The sequence below is a fragment of the Trichoplusia ni genome, chromosome 13 (assembly GCF_003590095.1).
Source record: "Trichoplusia ni isolate ovarian cell line Hi5 chromosome 13, tn1, whole genome shotgun sequence".
Lineage (NCBI taxonomy): Eukaryota > Metazoa > Arthropoda > Insecta > Lepidoptera > Noctuidae > Trichoplusia > Trichoplusia ni.
In genome coordinates, this window is record NC_039490.1 from 7,428,267 (window position 1) to 7,445,201 (window position 16,935).

The window sequence follows — 16,935 nt, forward strand, 5'->3', positions numbered from 1 at the left end:
ACTTACTACTTTTACTGGACTAATATATGTTATCAAGTTCAAAGATCTTGGAAAGCATCCTGATTTGGAAGTTACTCATTACTGCCGGAAAGCAAATGCAATCTTATCAAAATCGTTTCATTCGTTTTGAAGATTAACGGAAACACACATTTAAATCGAAACTCCTAGGTTATTAATATTTTATCTATACTAATATATAAAGCTGAAGAGTTCTTTTGTTTGTTTGAACGCGTTAATCTCAGGAATTTAAAAAAAAAAATATTTTTGTGTTGAATAGACCATTCATCGAAGAAGGTTTTAGGTTATATATTACCACGCTGCGAAGATTCAATGGAAAATGTGAAAAAAAAACAGGGAAAATTATTAATCTTCGAGGGATTCCATTCAAAAATTCCTAACTTATATCTTCTAACCACGCGGACGAAGTCGCGGGCAACGGCTAGTTCTGTAATATAACTAAGATTTTCATGTTCTTACATTTTGTTAGTTTGTTTTTCTATTTCATATTGCTTTTTTTTCCTTTTCATTCTAATGTTAATGTAATTGGTGTACATGCCGTTTTAAAATAGGTATAACTATTATATTATTATGAACCAATAAAAACATTCAACAAAAGAAAAGTCTTATATGGAAGCGTGTCAACGCTCTACACGGTGAAGAGCGGGACTCTTCCACAACGGCAATTATTATTAAGGCATGATGGTAGGCCCTCAAAGAAATATACTACTTCCCTTGGATTCCAAACAAAATACGATTGCTCCCGAAATGATAAATTTCATCGTTACACTACATTATATCTTTACGGTCTACGTGTGTGTTCGTAATATTAGCAGATACGCATTCGAGGCACGGTCGCGTTATGGTGGCGTCTACGTATCAGGGGTTCATGGTGTAGTATGTATGAGTTGAATGAATTATGTGTTCTTTGCTGTATATTATCTATACTAATATATAAAGCTGAAGTTTGTTTGTTTGTTTGAACCCGCTAATCTCAGGAACTATTGGTCCAAATTGAAAATATCTTTTTTAAGTGGAATAGACCCTTCATCGAGGAAGTCTTTAGGTCATAAACCATCACGCTGCGACTAATAGGAGGCATAGGAGCTAAGATGTAATGGAAAATGTGAAAAAAAACGGGGCAGGTACACCTAAATCATAACTTATATCTTCTACCCACGGGGACGAAGTCGCGGGCAACAGCTAGTAGATTATATTAGGTGTAAAACAAAAAGTTAACTAAGAAAATATGTTCTTAATTAGCTTCTTGTTTTAATGGGAAATGATGACCGAAAGAATAAAAAAAAAACTGAAAGAAAACACCCCAATTATCAAAAATATTGTTTTGTTGTAATTCAAGGGAAGACGGTCGCCAAAAAAGCAATCAAATACAAAGGACACTCCGATGCACATGTACGGTATGAGATGTTACAAAATAATTTAGATCGTTGACCAGTTATAACTCAAGAACAAAATTTTCTTCCAAAAAAATAAATAAGGGCCACACAACTATCCAGGACCAGTGAAAAACAAGTTTAAATTATAACTGACTTACCAAAGCCCTATTCAAATTAATTATTTTATCTCAGTATCAAATTCGTAACTACCTCTACAGCACTACTGTTCAGTACTACTATTAGCTCTAGATATATTTCCCCCGTTTATTAAATTTTCCTGTACTAAGAGTTTTACACCAGCGGCAATCACATACCCCATAAAGTTTATAGCTTAGAAATACATAATCTCAGTCGTCGATCTCACTTTCGTTATATAACAGTTTTATTGCCACACTGTATATGTTTCGACTGCTAGTAAACTCTGGATGGTTCAAAACAAGATTTGTAATCGCGGAAGCGAAAATTACTTTAACAAATTATAAATAGAAACTAAAAATTCAATCTCTGTAATAATATTTGGTTGATTATTTTAAATGACTTTGAGAACCTTTTTAAAATCAAGTATGTAATGGTCTGGTCACCGAACACCGCTTCCAACCCAAGGTACTCTAGTTGCAGAGACCAAGATGCACTCAGATGAACTCCATAGCAGTATGAGGCTCTCCAGGAGCAAAAAATGGCGTCGCAATAAACTGCTCAACAGCATGCTTTCTTTTTTATTGTCCGTTAGCAACAAAATAATAAAAACATACTTAACGAATGAAGCGTTATTACATACGTCACTACATAACATAGAATCTGGTCCATACGTGTGCCCATCAGGGAGAGAGGTCAACGCCCCCAGAGGGACAACACGGGGTTATTAGATTAGATCCGATTAATAAATAATGACATGAGTTTGGTATTACAACCCCACAGGGTTAACCTGCTCATACATAGTAGAAACAAGCGTAAAACAAAATGGATTCGCAGGCACAAATGTAAGGTGAATTATCAAATGTCGATATTAAAAAGAAACAGGTCAAATGCGAGATCAAAATTTAGTTTTATTTGTTTAAGATTCATTTTTATTTCAAGAGAATAACCATCACGTTTTATGAGACAGCCTGATGATAGACAGACGGGTAGATCGACGGAGCTTTAGCATTTCTACCTTTTGGATCGAGAACCCTCAAAACACAGAAAAAATGCGTTTTCATTAGATAAAAACGGAATTAAAATAACTTTAACAGAAACTTTATAAATGAACACAAACACCTCTTGTACATTGTGTTTATAGTTTCTCCCCCAACAAATAGCGCACGCACCTGCCCGATTTGATTATTCCCTTCCGCCCTTCGAAGGTAGTTGAAAAAAAAGTATTCCAACGTCCCCTGCATATGCATGCGTGCGTGACTCGTAATAAGAAACTTTACTAGCGACTCGAGTGTGCTGTCACACAATATAAGAAGTTACAAGGGGCAGATTGAATTTTAGATATGGCATTGATTCTACTGCAGTTTTTTTGTTACCAAAAAGTAATATACCGTCCATTGTTATGTGAACGCTATAACTAACTGTACAAAATCTTCTTCTTCTTCTTTTTATCAAAAGTTTTGAGTTTCGTAAAACAGCATTCATAATATTTCGAAAATAAGGCAGCATTAATCCAACAATTTGCAACACAATAGGCATCATAACTCTAAAGACCAAAAACGAATAAGTCTTCAGTTATCTATCAAAGAAAACAAAATACAACACACCCTATAATTTCCAAGTTATTAATAAACATCAACGAGGATGAGCGAATGGTTTCCGTAGCTTTATATTTATAGGTCATTTTTTTATGGTCGGGCCTGAACGGTGCATGAACGTTGAAGTAAACTCCTCGGTACGGAATGAAATAGATGAACGACCCGCTCATCGGCTTAGGGTTAATAAATTATGATAATAAGACAGGCGAACGCGATTGTTCGAGGCATAAATAACGCAATTGAATGATCCTTAATGTCTAATGTGTTGGTTTCGAGATAAGCCCGTTAGCTGGCGCCGAATGTCTGTAGTTAAACCGCGATAAATTATGATCTAGGATTTGCGAATATATTTAAAATAATAGTTTTATTTGTAATCAACATAAAGTTAAGAAAACTAATGATGTCCCCTTACAATTATTTCATAAAAAAGTCAACCACTACTTTTTTGTCCGTGTACCCAGAAGAAAGTTTTGTTTTTATATCTTTGAGCATTTCATTTTCTTTAATTCGTTGATTCTGAATATCCTGATCTATCGATTCACTTCCAGCTACATATATTCACAAACTAAATAACCATCTGGTCCATCTTTCACTTCTTCATTTACAACCGACACTTAAATGTAACATTTTATCCATTTCGCACATCTGTTTGTTAGATGAAGGCCAACGGCTTTCAAAAGGAACTTCCTGCAGTATTCTAAACTTTGTATCGCTTTGTGTATATCTTAGCCAGCATCGTACGAACTGACTTAGCCTGAATGTACGTCTTGACAAGTTTATCGTGTGCTAAGAGAAGTTTTTGACATTTACTAGTGTCTTATATCTATGCATATAATATTTCATTTCTAATTCAAATTATCATTTGTGTTCATCTTATATGGGTTGATTATGTGAACTCGGTTCTTTTTGTGCTCATGATTTGTAAAAATAATGTAAGCACAAAAACGATTTAAACACTTCCTCGTGTACCGTTGATGATAATGATGATCACGTCATCACATGAATAGGGCACTAAGACGGTAACATAAAATAATCAAAAATTAAACATTAACAAAACCAAAATAGATAAGATCGTGTACATATGAAACAAATGGCCACTGCCACTGAAGCAAGAACAATAATAAACTTTCATGAACAAAACTTTCGTGAGGACAAAAGATAAAAGGACAAATATAAAGAATTTCGGTATTAAAATGGGATCTAGTCACGAAATATAACAAAACATAATAAATAGGGAAAAATAATGTCTTAAAACTGTTGTTACATTTGTATAACGAGATTGTAAAGGTTGTAACTGCATTGCGTTTAACACATTAAGATAACGCATAATTATTCTCTTCATTATAAGTACTTCAAATATGAGGATGTGATAGTGTTGCTTTCCTATTATTTCGAGAATTTGAGAATATTTGAGTTTTGACCTTGTAGATGTTGAAAGAGCAACTGGTATTTGATGACCATCTCAAAACAATTTACTATTATTAAACCAAACAATATTTTAACGGGTCATAATTACAATCATTTAAATATTCTCACTTACGATAAAGAGAATGTGTTGGTCCACAAAATGTGCACAATTATCAATGATTGTTCCATTAATATAGAACCAAATGCGGTCATAAGGACAGCAAAAATGAGAATAACATAATAATAATAATAGATAAACGGTAAACATCGTTCAGGAAACTTCGAAAGCGAAAGACAGACTAGACATAAAAGATGAGTGACGTCACCAGTCAGCAGGCCCATTCGCCGACAGATTGCCCGTCGTGGACGGCGGCGTGACGAGAATGGGAGCCACGATGCCGTCATTAATGATAAAACCACTAAAATTAGCTCTTATGTCAGGAATGCCAAGGTCGATAATGCAATGTGCGTACCGGAGAAGCAATTAGGGTCGTTATCATAAGCAACATTGGCTTGAATTGTACGATGAATTTTTTTTGTAGATTCTTTTGAGACTAATTGTCGTAGAAAGTCAGTGATTTTCTGGTTTCGGGCAGCTTCGGTAAGTATATTGCAGTTTGAGAAAACAAAATAACACGTTTTAAAGAAAACAGCGCATAATGAAAACGGTTTCAATACTATAAACCAACTTGCAACTGAACGCACAAAACATCTTTGCTAAAAACGGCAAACACAAAGAATTTGGGATTACATCGCAAAAAAAAATCTATAAACCTCAAAACCCAATTGCTCTTTAAAAGTAACCAGCAAAACACCTGTGCGTGATACATTCGAAACCGGTACCAACTTTGATATCAGAGTCCAATACAAACAGACTGGGCCCAACCCACGGCGCAGAATTGAAGCAATATTAATACACCTGCCAATTTACCTGCCCCAAACATTCCTACTAGCTATAGCCTAAGTTATTGCATTCGAAACCACTTCGTCTAGTTCATAAATCTTTGACCTAAATGGTTAAACGTTTATTCAATGTAAGTGAATTGTGTCCGGTTACGTTAACAGTCGTTATTAACAATAATTATGTTTGATTTGTACTTTCTTCAGTTAAAACTGATGTCATTTTTTCTCAGATAGAAATGCCACGTGTTGACACAGTTTTTAAATATAATAGTTTCAGTCATTTTTTTCAACTGCTTTATGATCGGCTAGTAATCTCATCAGATAAAGCCAATTATTTTGTTCTTAACATGGATTAAATAAATATCATTAAAGCACATTGTGTACCCATATTTTTTGAAACGCATACATTTCGTCACTTCTTATTTAACGACAAACCCTAGGCTCCGTTGTCGAAAACTTTCCCAACGCCGGAAAGAAAATAATATTAATCCTTAGTAGGTGTAAAATAATGGCGTGGTTACTATCGTGTTTCCTATTACCTAACGTATCTAAGTACTAGACACGACCTTAAAGGTAGTGTTTGGTTAACCGCAACACGTCAAACGTAACCCAATACCGTTGACACCGCTGTTTTGTATCAACGCCTCTGTAGTATTTGCTTACGTGTAATTACTGAGGTTTTCTCTTCTTTACGTTTCAACATTTAGGAATTTCAGTCTCAGGAATCAAATTATACGTAACGAGAATATTTTTCCTAAATGTGCTAACATTATGTCTAAAAAAATACCGTGAAAATACAAAACTAGCCAAATTAATCTCAATCAATTCACTGAACCGCCTGAGGGAACCGAACCGCCCAAGAGTACATAAACCACATTAAGTAGCAATCAAGCAAACAGCAGAACTACTAAAACTGTCACTGTATAAATTACAGCTTCAAACAGAACATAACAAACGCAGGAAACGCACCATAAAAATAAACCGAGACCAACATTCAAAGAAAGCAATGGTGAACTGAATGCACCCGTCAACTACTAGCACGAATACTTTATGGATAGTATGAATGTTTTGAAGAGTTAAATCGTATTATATATACTTAAGTTACTCTATTAGAGCTTTCAGTTGATCTTATTAGGAAATGGATATTTTATAGCGTAGATTTTGGATAGCTTAGCTTTTATTTAAGCCATGCATAAATGTTTTGAATCTTAGCGATAATTTGTACCTAATTCGTGACCGCAAGTCATCATCACGTGCCAGTGGGACTCGCGACATTGATCGTCACCACTAAGCCCAACAATTAAATAGAATTTTGAGGCTAAGCAATATTACGGCTAAAGTCAAACATCATCTGTCAAATTTCAATTGCCTAACAAGCACGTGACATACGGCCATACAGCGGTATATCAGTAAAAGAGATCAGAGATCAGATTAAGTACAGGTAAAACAGGCTAATTATAGTAAGGAAACCCAACTGCCTGAAGAAAAGATAAAAGCCTTCGAATTATATATGTATTTACCTTTACATTCTCATTCGAATAATTGCACAACCTACGTGACGCTAGATCATGAAACATGGTTTATTCATCTTAACCAAGCCATCGGTATCAGAACGGAAACGAAGCGTTGGCGTCCAATGTCACCCGGTCAGTAGATATCACGATCACTGTGGACTTAGATTGGGTCAATGCCAATTAGGTACATAGAAAGGAAGTCCCTAGTCCCTTCTAGTATAATAAGAACATGCCTAGTGTAGGAATTACTGTGTTTGCAGCTGTCGTATTGAGCTTCATACTATTTATAACATGTTTGAAGTCAGATAGATCTAAGTCTTTGACATTGTTAACCATGTCATAATAATGATAATGATCACATTGAGAACATCAAAAGAAACAGTTTTATTTAATGCTAGCTTTTGCTTGAAAATTGCGTGAAAATCGATTATCGCTTACAAAAGCAGCCACGTGCTAATCCAGGTTTTAGGCACCTCTGTATCAAATTGGATCAAAGCAACAGGCTGAGAGCTTCTTCGCCCCTCCTCTCACTCCAGATTAAGATTATTCTGTATATATTATTATTTAGATGTCAATATCTAACACTACACTTCGCATCATTTCTTTCTATATCGCTGGTCATCCTTACCTCGTCTGCGGGCTTGGTGGGCGTGATGGCGATGGTCTCGTTGAAGCAGAGGCAGGCGCAGTAGTGCCGGTTCGCGTCCACGTCCGTCAGCACGGACACGTAGAACCGAGGCTCGATCCTCTCCGTCGAAAGCGCCCATCCTTGCGGCTGGCAGAACTGTGTACGAAAATATTAATTAGTATCACTATTAAGGTAGAGAAGTACAAAAGCTTGGAAGACAGCTTGTTGTCCCCATGACATTCAACACTTTAAACGAGACACTTCTAATAGAGGAATGAATGAGTTATTAAGATCAGGTATAAAATGGTTAACGAGGCAATTGAGGTTTCCGATAATCTATATATTGGACGTTTTTAGTTAGAGGGATTCAAAGATTTTCATGTAGGTAGGTCAGTGTAGGTATCCTAATCAAGAAATGATAAACAACGTTTTTTATAAAACAAGATAAATTTAATTTTGCTAAATAAGGGGTTACCGCTTCAGTACAGAACGTAGGAGTAATCTAAACTACACTCAAACCAAGTTCCACGATCTATTGTCAACGTTAAATTGTCCGTTACAGCGGCTTCACATTCAAAACTGTAGACTCAACCTTGGTAAATAACCAAGTAGTACTTGTGTACAGCTTTAAAGGATTAAGTGGTAAAGTAGATATTGTACCAGTAGAGTTCGGCGAGTGGATAGTGCTATAGAAAAGGCTTTGTAAAGCTTACTATTTGAAAATGCAGGATACGACGAAAAATTGTTTACAGAAACTCAAGACTAGGATTAATATGCACAAAATACAATTGGAAATTGAGTCGTTATGACCATTCAAAGTTTTTATTTACATCCTTAAACTATTGCCCCTGTTATAGGCATAGTATCTAAGAAACTAATTCATGCTATAGTTATAGCTCATGAATAGAAGATCTCTTGTTATATGTCCATTCTGCGTCTTGACAATAACGTAAATGTGGATACATGATTGTGCAATTCTTAAACATTAGCGTCGTCTAGATTTTTCTGACAGTCACTAAGTCTCGTTACTCGCAGCTTATTTATAACAATGACAAATTCTAGGTCGTGAACAACAAACACGAATTGCGAGTGTTCAATCACATTCGTTCTGAATACTTTCGAGAAAATAATGCAAATATATCTTGCATCTACATCATTCCACGAGCTAGTGAGAAATGGGTTGAATTTAAGAAAATTCTCTTTTCTTGAGTTTCGAACTTCAATCAAAGTTTGACAAAAGAAGTTTAAAGGGAACCGCCATTTTGGCTAACAATTAATTTTGCTCATTCAAACATATTAGTTAAGTCATTGTTTCGGAGTTTTCTTGTCTTTTTACCTAACCTATCTATCCAAACGATTGAATTTACTCTGGAAGTGCCACAACAACAGACGAATAGAGAGTTTTTAATCACATTCGTCCAAAATAATTACAAAGAGTAAAGCTATCTTTCATCTTCAGTAGTTTACAAACAACTGACCAATCAGCTTAAATTCTAAGAAATTCTCTCAAAGAGACTACTCCAAATTTGATCTTAGTCGATCGAAGTTTAAAGAGTTTACCATTTTGGATACCAATGAACTTTGCTCATTTCTATATATTAGACAAGTTGGTTTGCGAATCTTCCCGGAACTACTATTAAATGCAGATGGTTCTACATTGTAATGTAATCGATTCGAATAATGATTAATCGATTGATCGAAGCAATTTGAATACATTCTAAGAATGTATAAGTAGGTTAGACATAATCGACTGCAAATGGTATACAAACACTGACATACAGTCAGAATTGTTAAAATTTTACATGGAACTGTTCACCACACAGAACAGGGTTGATGAATGAGTGTAAAACTTGAAATATGCTTCAAAGTTAAAAAGCTTGGGATTTTGCTTGAGGCTTGTGACATAACTATTTCATAAAATTTATTCACAATCGTGACGTCAAGAGTAAGTTTCATTCACTGTAATTTGAACAATTTCTTTTTAAGCGAAAAAAGAAAATATGCCTACCATTACTATGCATAGAACTACAAGAGGGATATTGAAAAAAAAATGCCATCATCCCTATTTTATAACAAGTAAATAACTTCAAATGTATTTACAGTACTAATAATAGACTACGAAACCCGCAACTGAAGAATAAATACAAAAATAGAACCTTAAGAACCTTTCCCAATCCTCGTTCAGAAACGTCCAGAACATTTTTACTTTTGTCCGTATTTTTACTAGTTCTACGACTAGAATTGAATCCAATAAAGTGTTTTGCGAAAAGGGTTTTTTCTTGGTAAAAGCTCTAACAATTGCGAGTGGCTGGCAACTGTTCCTTTGTGCCTTCGTCGCTCGTTACTCCTCCACTTACATTTGGCCGTAATGCACTCCGCTATTTACGGCGATGGATGTGGAAGTTGGTTGTTATTAATGTTATTTTTATTTCACTTTCTGCTGTTCCCCAGTTCGTACTCAAGCTAGTAACAATGTGATTTTTTTAAAGGTATATGTACTTTCTTAATATCACTACCGCATACCGGTAGCCGATGTAACTGGTCTGCAAATATTTCCTTTGCTATATGGAAAATGTCTGTATTCCGAAGTGGCATCAATATTGTTATAATGGTGATTTTAATAACCATAAAAACTGCCTTAGACATAAATCACTCTAATATTATAAATTATTGAATGTTTGTATGTGTTCGGGTTTTATTTTCGTCCTCATCACTCCCAATCGGCTGAACAGATTTCGATCAAAATCGGTACAGAGCTTGAAGCCCTTTATTCCTTCCGTTTAAGGAGATCATGTTTTTGCAGTTAAAACTGACACCCAGGCGGGCGAAGCCGCGAGCAACAGTTAGTAAAGTAAAAACATATAATAGTTCCATTAAAACCCGATATATACGATATGCGATAAGAGACGTCCTTGAATTATTGCTAAATGCTACGTGACGATAATATTTCTACAACTAAATTAATAAACCGGTTTATGTTTCTAATATAATTGGAAACATTCTTGTTACTTTATTAGGAAAATATCACTTTTCGTACGAACAGTTTAGACATCTATTTCATAATTCTATTAACGTTCAGCCCTGAAGCCGTTAATAAAACTGTTGTGAATGGTTTTTGTCGCGGTTTGCTTAGGACTATTACGAGTATGTTCAAAATAAAATTTGTTTGCCATATGTTTACTTCAAGGAATAGGATGCGTAGGATAAACGTTAAGTGTTTGTTAGTTTGTTTGTTATAGTCCATGAATAATATAAGTGTAGTCCACGAATGTTTGTCCTGAGTCTAGGTATTTCTGTGCATGTGACTTGAATACTTGTGAAACCCTTATCACTTCAATAATCCCTAATTCAGTTGCGAGCCGAGGAATAAATTTCTCGTCATTTTCTTTTTCGGTTATGTTACGGTTGGTTGCCACTGGATTCAGTGTTTATCACATTAGAGACAAATTCCAGTCAAAGTTTAATAACATTGTATTTTACACTGTATTTAATAAAAACTAACCATTTGAACCTCAGCGCATTGAGTTTCTTTGAAAACTTTCAGCGGATATAAATAAAGTCGTTCCGATCTGGCGCTCTTGTTATTTCCTCTTGTAAATTTAAATGTTGGAAGCTGATTTACATGTTTAAATTTTAGTTGGTTAAAATGTTCTAGCTTTTTTTGCGAGTTCATTCAATTAGAGTTTAGACAGATGTAAAAATATTTCTTAAATGAAAATTAATAAAAAATCTAATATACGTACAATACATGAATTACAAGTCCCGCAGTGCAGAATATAATTATCCTTTATCCATCAATTTATTTTAAAACATAAACAATTGTTCTTAGTTTTGTAAAAGAATTTATAATTATGATCAAATGTACACAACAACAATATATATACCTTATAGTTAAAAACATAAGGTTGATTGTTGCGTATTCATCCATCGTATAATGTCAATGTTACAATTAATATACTGTTTGTTTGTTTAGTTCTCTTCACACGGTTCTCAGATGTATTGTGTAACATTACGGGAGTATAGTGCACTATATGATAACAATGTCAATATTACGTTAAAGACAGGAAATGATTTAGGAAATTATGGTTATTTATATCTATCGGAAATTAAAAAGAAAATGAAACAAGAAAGACGAGGCCTTTGCCAAGCCGTGAAATTAAAAAAGAGTTGTCGAGACTGTAACATAATTTGCGACTTAAAATGCGATAATCACTTGCATTTTCCAATAGCAAACTATAGGCTCATTCAGAAGGATGTCACTAGGGTAATGTATAACTATCAGCAATAAACAGCTCAGACAAATGTCTGTTTTAATCAAGGACCAAACAACAATACGAGTCAACTGCCATCAGCAAGCCATTGTTTGACATTGAAGGGTTAATTAATTATGTGCTCACCCATCCTATTCCGTCGTGGAAGGGAGTGTCTTCCCAATTGATCTCGGGGAAACGCTGAAGGACCACGCCGCTGTTCAGACCGCTCCCTGAAACAATACGAAAATATATTAGCTTGTGATCGTTCACACTGCAGTCTATTATAGAATTGGGGATGAGAGATTTTAATAAATCATTGTATGTCAAATATTATAATCATTTTAATTTTCCTCAAGCGAACTAAAACTTTTAAATCATTTGATAAATCAGACCGACCAATGTCGGTTGACAGAATCAAATATACTTCGATAAGACCTAATTTCTTTAAACAATCGTATTTAAATTTGATTAAAACATTCAATTATTTAGATTGATTTAGTAAATAAATTAATACCAACATCGAGTTCACATACAACACAAACTTTTAGAACCATATCAACAGAAATATAGCCTACGCACAATACATAAACCCTTGTTTAATAAAACGTTTGTAATTACCTCGATTACCTGTACTCAACCTTTAAAAGCAAGCCGGGTTATAAAAACAATAGTAAACTCGGAGATGAGTTCGGTATGACATTCGAGTAATAATGGAAGTTTAGTACATCGTCTCGTTTTATGACCGGAATTAAGGAATTATTAGCAGTTTTATTATTCAATGGTAGGTTAAGAGTTGATTTTCCATGCGGATGGTTACTGGTTTAGTGTTAACTTCTAGGATTCGCCCACTTGGAGGTCGGGCATAACTAAATTGTATACCCTTCTTTAACGCAGTTGGACAAAAGAAGTCTGTATTAATCCGAGGTGTCAGCTCAACTCCATAGTTCCATTCCAAATTAATCTGAAATGGGTCCAGCAGCAAATGTACTAACAAAATATAGACTTGAACGCCTTTGAACTAAACAATATCATCCATTAATGTGATATTTATCTAAATTTTTTACATTCAACAATATTTCGCCAACAACGAGATAAAAAGAAAAGAAAGTAATTAAAAACCTCATTAAATTCACATAAACACAAAACACGACCCACATACTTCATAAACGCAGCACACCTAACAATTATATCATCGCTTTTTTTTAATTACCCATAATTAAACAAAACACTATCATATCATCACATAACATACCGTTACATATTATGAGAGAAGAAAGTTAATCGTAACTCTTTCACGTAGAAAGCCGGTACATAGCTACCGTAGTACAAGGCACCCTACAAGAACAATGTAATCGGTGTTATATTTATGCAAACTAACGGTTCGCCACACATATTGTGTAGTAGGAGGCCGAGACGGCGCGAGAGATGGGGAATTGTAATGTCGATACATTCAAAGTGCATATACTTAGGAAAGGAGTAAATGTGGATGACACTAATTCATCGCGAAATCTTTTAAATTGTATTACAATAATCGTCTCTACATACTTAACATAATTATGTGCTTAGTCTGGTGGACCTTTCATTTTTATTACTTTAAGAAAATTTATGGTCAAAGCTCTTCTAAAACTGCCTTAACGTCATCCAGTCCAAGTATAAAAAGGCAATTAGGTATGAAATACATTTCAATGCGAACAGTGTCTCTATGTTTTCCCCGATTTTGTTCACTGACCAAAACATATGCGCTTAGCTTAAAACCATAAAAAAATGTTACATAACATGTTTCTATACGTATATCAAACAAAACAGATCTTTTCATAAATTTGTTTTTTGGTATTTCATTTTAAGAATATCGACCTAAAACTATCAGGACGTAACATCACTAGTTCGACTGTGCGTCGAGCAGATCAACACGCGATTGTATGTCGTCTGGACAATGAATGTGGAACGGTCACACTTACAATACGTGTTTGCATTTCTATGACAAAATGTCAATACACCGGCAATGTCAAATAAGAGGTTTTGTGAAAATAGGTTAACCTTAAAGGACGCATTAAAGAAAATGGAAAGTGTTTGTAAAAAAAACTGGTTTTTATTTTAAAACTAATCTGAACATGCAAAGGTAATGATGTATATTTCGAAGAAAATAAATATATTTGCCCATTTTTGTGAAGGATTTGTCCTTTATTTGCCGCTACTTCTACAGACAAATATTTGGAACAGGCGTTTATCCCACACGCTGTCTAACTACTATGTAAAGTACAGATTATTTCAAACCAAATGTTTTGAATAAAAGAAATCATAACATTCATTAAAAGACTCGTTTTTTAACCAAGCGTGGAGGTTGTGATACTGGCAGGTCTGGCAGGTTAAGATCAAATTCAGGGCAAGTAAAAGAACTTGTTATTGCAAAACCCCTTTCATGGAAAGTATAAAAATTTATAAAACTCTTCGGAACATTCTCAAGAATTCCAAGCACACAGGAATGTAGCTTAATTTACCAAAATAGGGTATTTGAATAAAAAATAGACAGTCCTTCCAGTAGACTGATCAGAGTTAGATCAGTAAATAAACACGATGACAAAACGCATCAAAGATGGTAAAAAGTATGGAATTGGGGGCTAATTACGTCACTTGTTGGTAAAAAGTATACAAGTGACGTCGCACGAGATGTCAACTTACTGAAATACCAAATAAGTTTACATATTATTTGCAAACAGGTTACTCTGTAGATTTTCACTCATTCGATTTTTTTTAGTTCAAGCACATGCACAAAATCTCCGTTTCATTACAAAACGGCATATGTTGAACAAGGATATAAAGGTTTACAAACCCATTTCATCCATTTTCAGGTCCCACAAAAACTTTAAGGTTGAAAATTCGTGACCTAACAAGCTTTGAGGGTCGTGTTCTTTTTATGTCTCATTATATGGGACTAAAATAGGAGCCTGAGCGAGTCATCTCAACCGGGTCAAGGACGCATTTAAACGAGTAGACAGCAGAATTTTAATTACTCTTCATAACTGGCTTTCTGGTATAACGATGGGATTTAGTTGGTATGACATAAGTAGAGCAAATGGGTTTAATTTGATTTACTTATACATAAATAATGTTATAATATTTCACAACGCCACCTAGTGACTAGCTAAGCAAAGCTTGTATTATGAGTACTTGACAACTGATAAAGTTGATCCAAATACATGTGCATAATATTAATAATACATCTTCAAACAGAAATGCTAAAAGCGTGAATTAAGATTAGTGACTATTAGAGTCTTAGGTATCTTTCAAACATCATGTAAATAATTATTTTTTATTTACGGTTTCTCAAGTTCATGTTTTTTTTTTAAGAAAACGACTCCCGCTAATCCCCTCTCGATTTATAGCTTTATATTATACTCTCAATTATCCTCATCTCCTTGCTAAGACACATATTAGAAAAAAACTTTTTATATATTGTTTGCATATAGGTATATTATATCGTTTTAACATAATTTAATTTGATAAAATCTACACCTACTAATAATTACATTTTGTAGCGGATCTGGTATTCCGGCTGTCTAAAGAATAAGAATTTTCAACACGCTTTTCAAATATTAACTTAATTAACTATAAGTCTATTTTGGCTTAAGTACCTACTATTGAATGCGTCATTGCTGCAAAAAAGAGAAGTCTTGAAAAAAATGTTCATGAACCTCTTATATTTAAAGTAACATCATAAGTATCTAATCTTTGACCGTTTTAAGCGGATGAAATGCTTTATTTAAATAATGCAACACGCCTAAGTCAGGTGTCAAAAACTCCTGAACAACATTTTCAGGAACAAGGCTATGATTTGGCAATCGTATGTAACAAAATCGGAGATTATGAATATAAAAATAGGGCAGAAATAAATTGATGAGGAAAAAACAACTGGTTATTTAATTATGCTGCTACAAATCACGTTTACGTTAATCAACGCTCACGCAGTAAGGTTCTTAACAACACTCTTAACGCAAGGCAAAATCATCTCAAAAAGTAATGGTTTAGACTCGCATGCATAAAAGTCTAATCTACATTTTTTCCAATAACTAAGATTTCAAAATCATATTTCCGAACGAAACGGTCCAACATAAACTAGAACGTTCAACATAGTAACACAATCTATTTCACATTTCCGTTAAAGTTTCAAGAATCCTTACTCCGTCAAAAACGATTCGTTTCCACACAGCCAAGAAATAGCATTTCAAACGTATTCAGACGGTAGTACAAAAATATTTCCCGTTGTAATATTTAAGTGGCATTTAGCAGGTCATTCGAGATTCCGAACTTATGAATAAAACATTGTATATTTTCAGGTTTCCGTCCGGTCGTGGCAATTTACATGAAAAATATAAACCTGTCGGTTACACCAACCGGTAAGGAATATTCAAGTGGTACTGGATACTATGAAGCCTTTAGACTATTTGGAGAGCAGAAAATGATATTAGCTATTTTGGACAGGGGCACAGCTAAAACTTGAAACATCCAAGAATAAAATACATCAAATCAAATTCTTGTTTCCATAGCAACAACGAATCGATTTGTTCCTACCAGGGATAGTTACAAGCAACTAAAATCACAAACTAAACATTCCTAACCCAATTGAAGTATCGACCAAACATTAAAAATAAACGGAGTTCTTATGTAAAAGCTGGTGTCCATTAGGCATTCATTGGAAGCGCGGCTGTTCGGGGACATCATGCATAATGGGAGTCACGTACCGAGCGACGGTTTTCAAATTATTTAACTATATTACCAACCGTAGTTTCGAGGCATTTTTTGCTACCGTTTCGCCTTTTATGTAACTTGTTACGTATCATTTACAAAATGCGATTCGTACAAAACATCTGACAGTTACTATAACTTGTTATGTATTCTGAAAGTGGTAGCTTCGAATTTTTTGCGGGTCACATTTTGCTAAACATTGTTTGCAACACTGGATATTAAAGCGTTTGTACAAAACGCACGTTTATTAATCAGTGCTAAATTGAGTTGTGGTGCGATGATATCACTGCTCGTTTTAACAGTTATTGTAACTCATTTAGGTACTTCTAAAGTTTGGTGATGAGTTTGTAGTATGAACAT

General features: G+C 34.5%; 1 protein-coding gene across 2 annotated transcripts in view; it reads right to left on the reverse strand.

Annotated features, from left to right (window-relative positions):
* LOC113500310 (myotubularin-related protein 5) overlaps positions 1-16,935 on the reverse strand; it is an 85,825-nt gene that overhangs the window by 54,670 nt on the left and 14,220 nt on the right. For both annotated transcript variants that reach the window (XM_026881056.1, XM_026881055.1), the window contains exons 2-3: positions 11,977-12,062; positions 7,580-7,735 (exon numbers count right to left, since the gene is read on the reverse strand). In XM_026881056.1, coding sequence (XP_026736857.1) covers positions 7,580-7,735; positions 11,977-12,062 — 242 coding nt within the window. The remainder of the gene's footprint in view (positions 1-7,579; positions 7,736-11,976; positions 12,063-16,935) is intronic.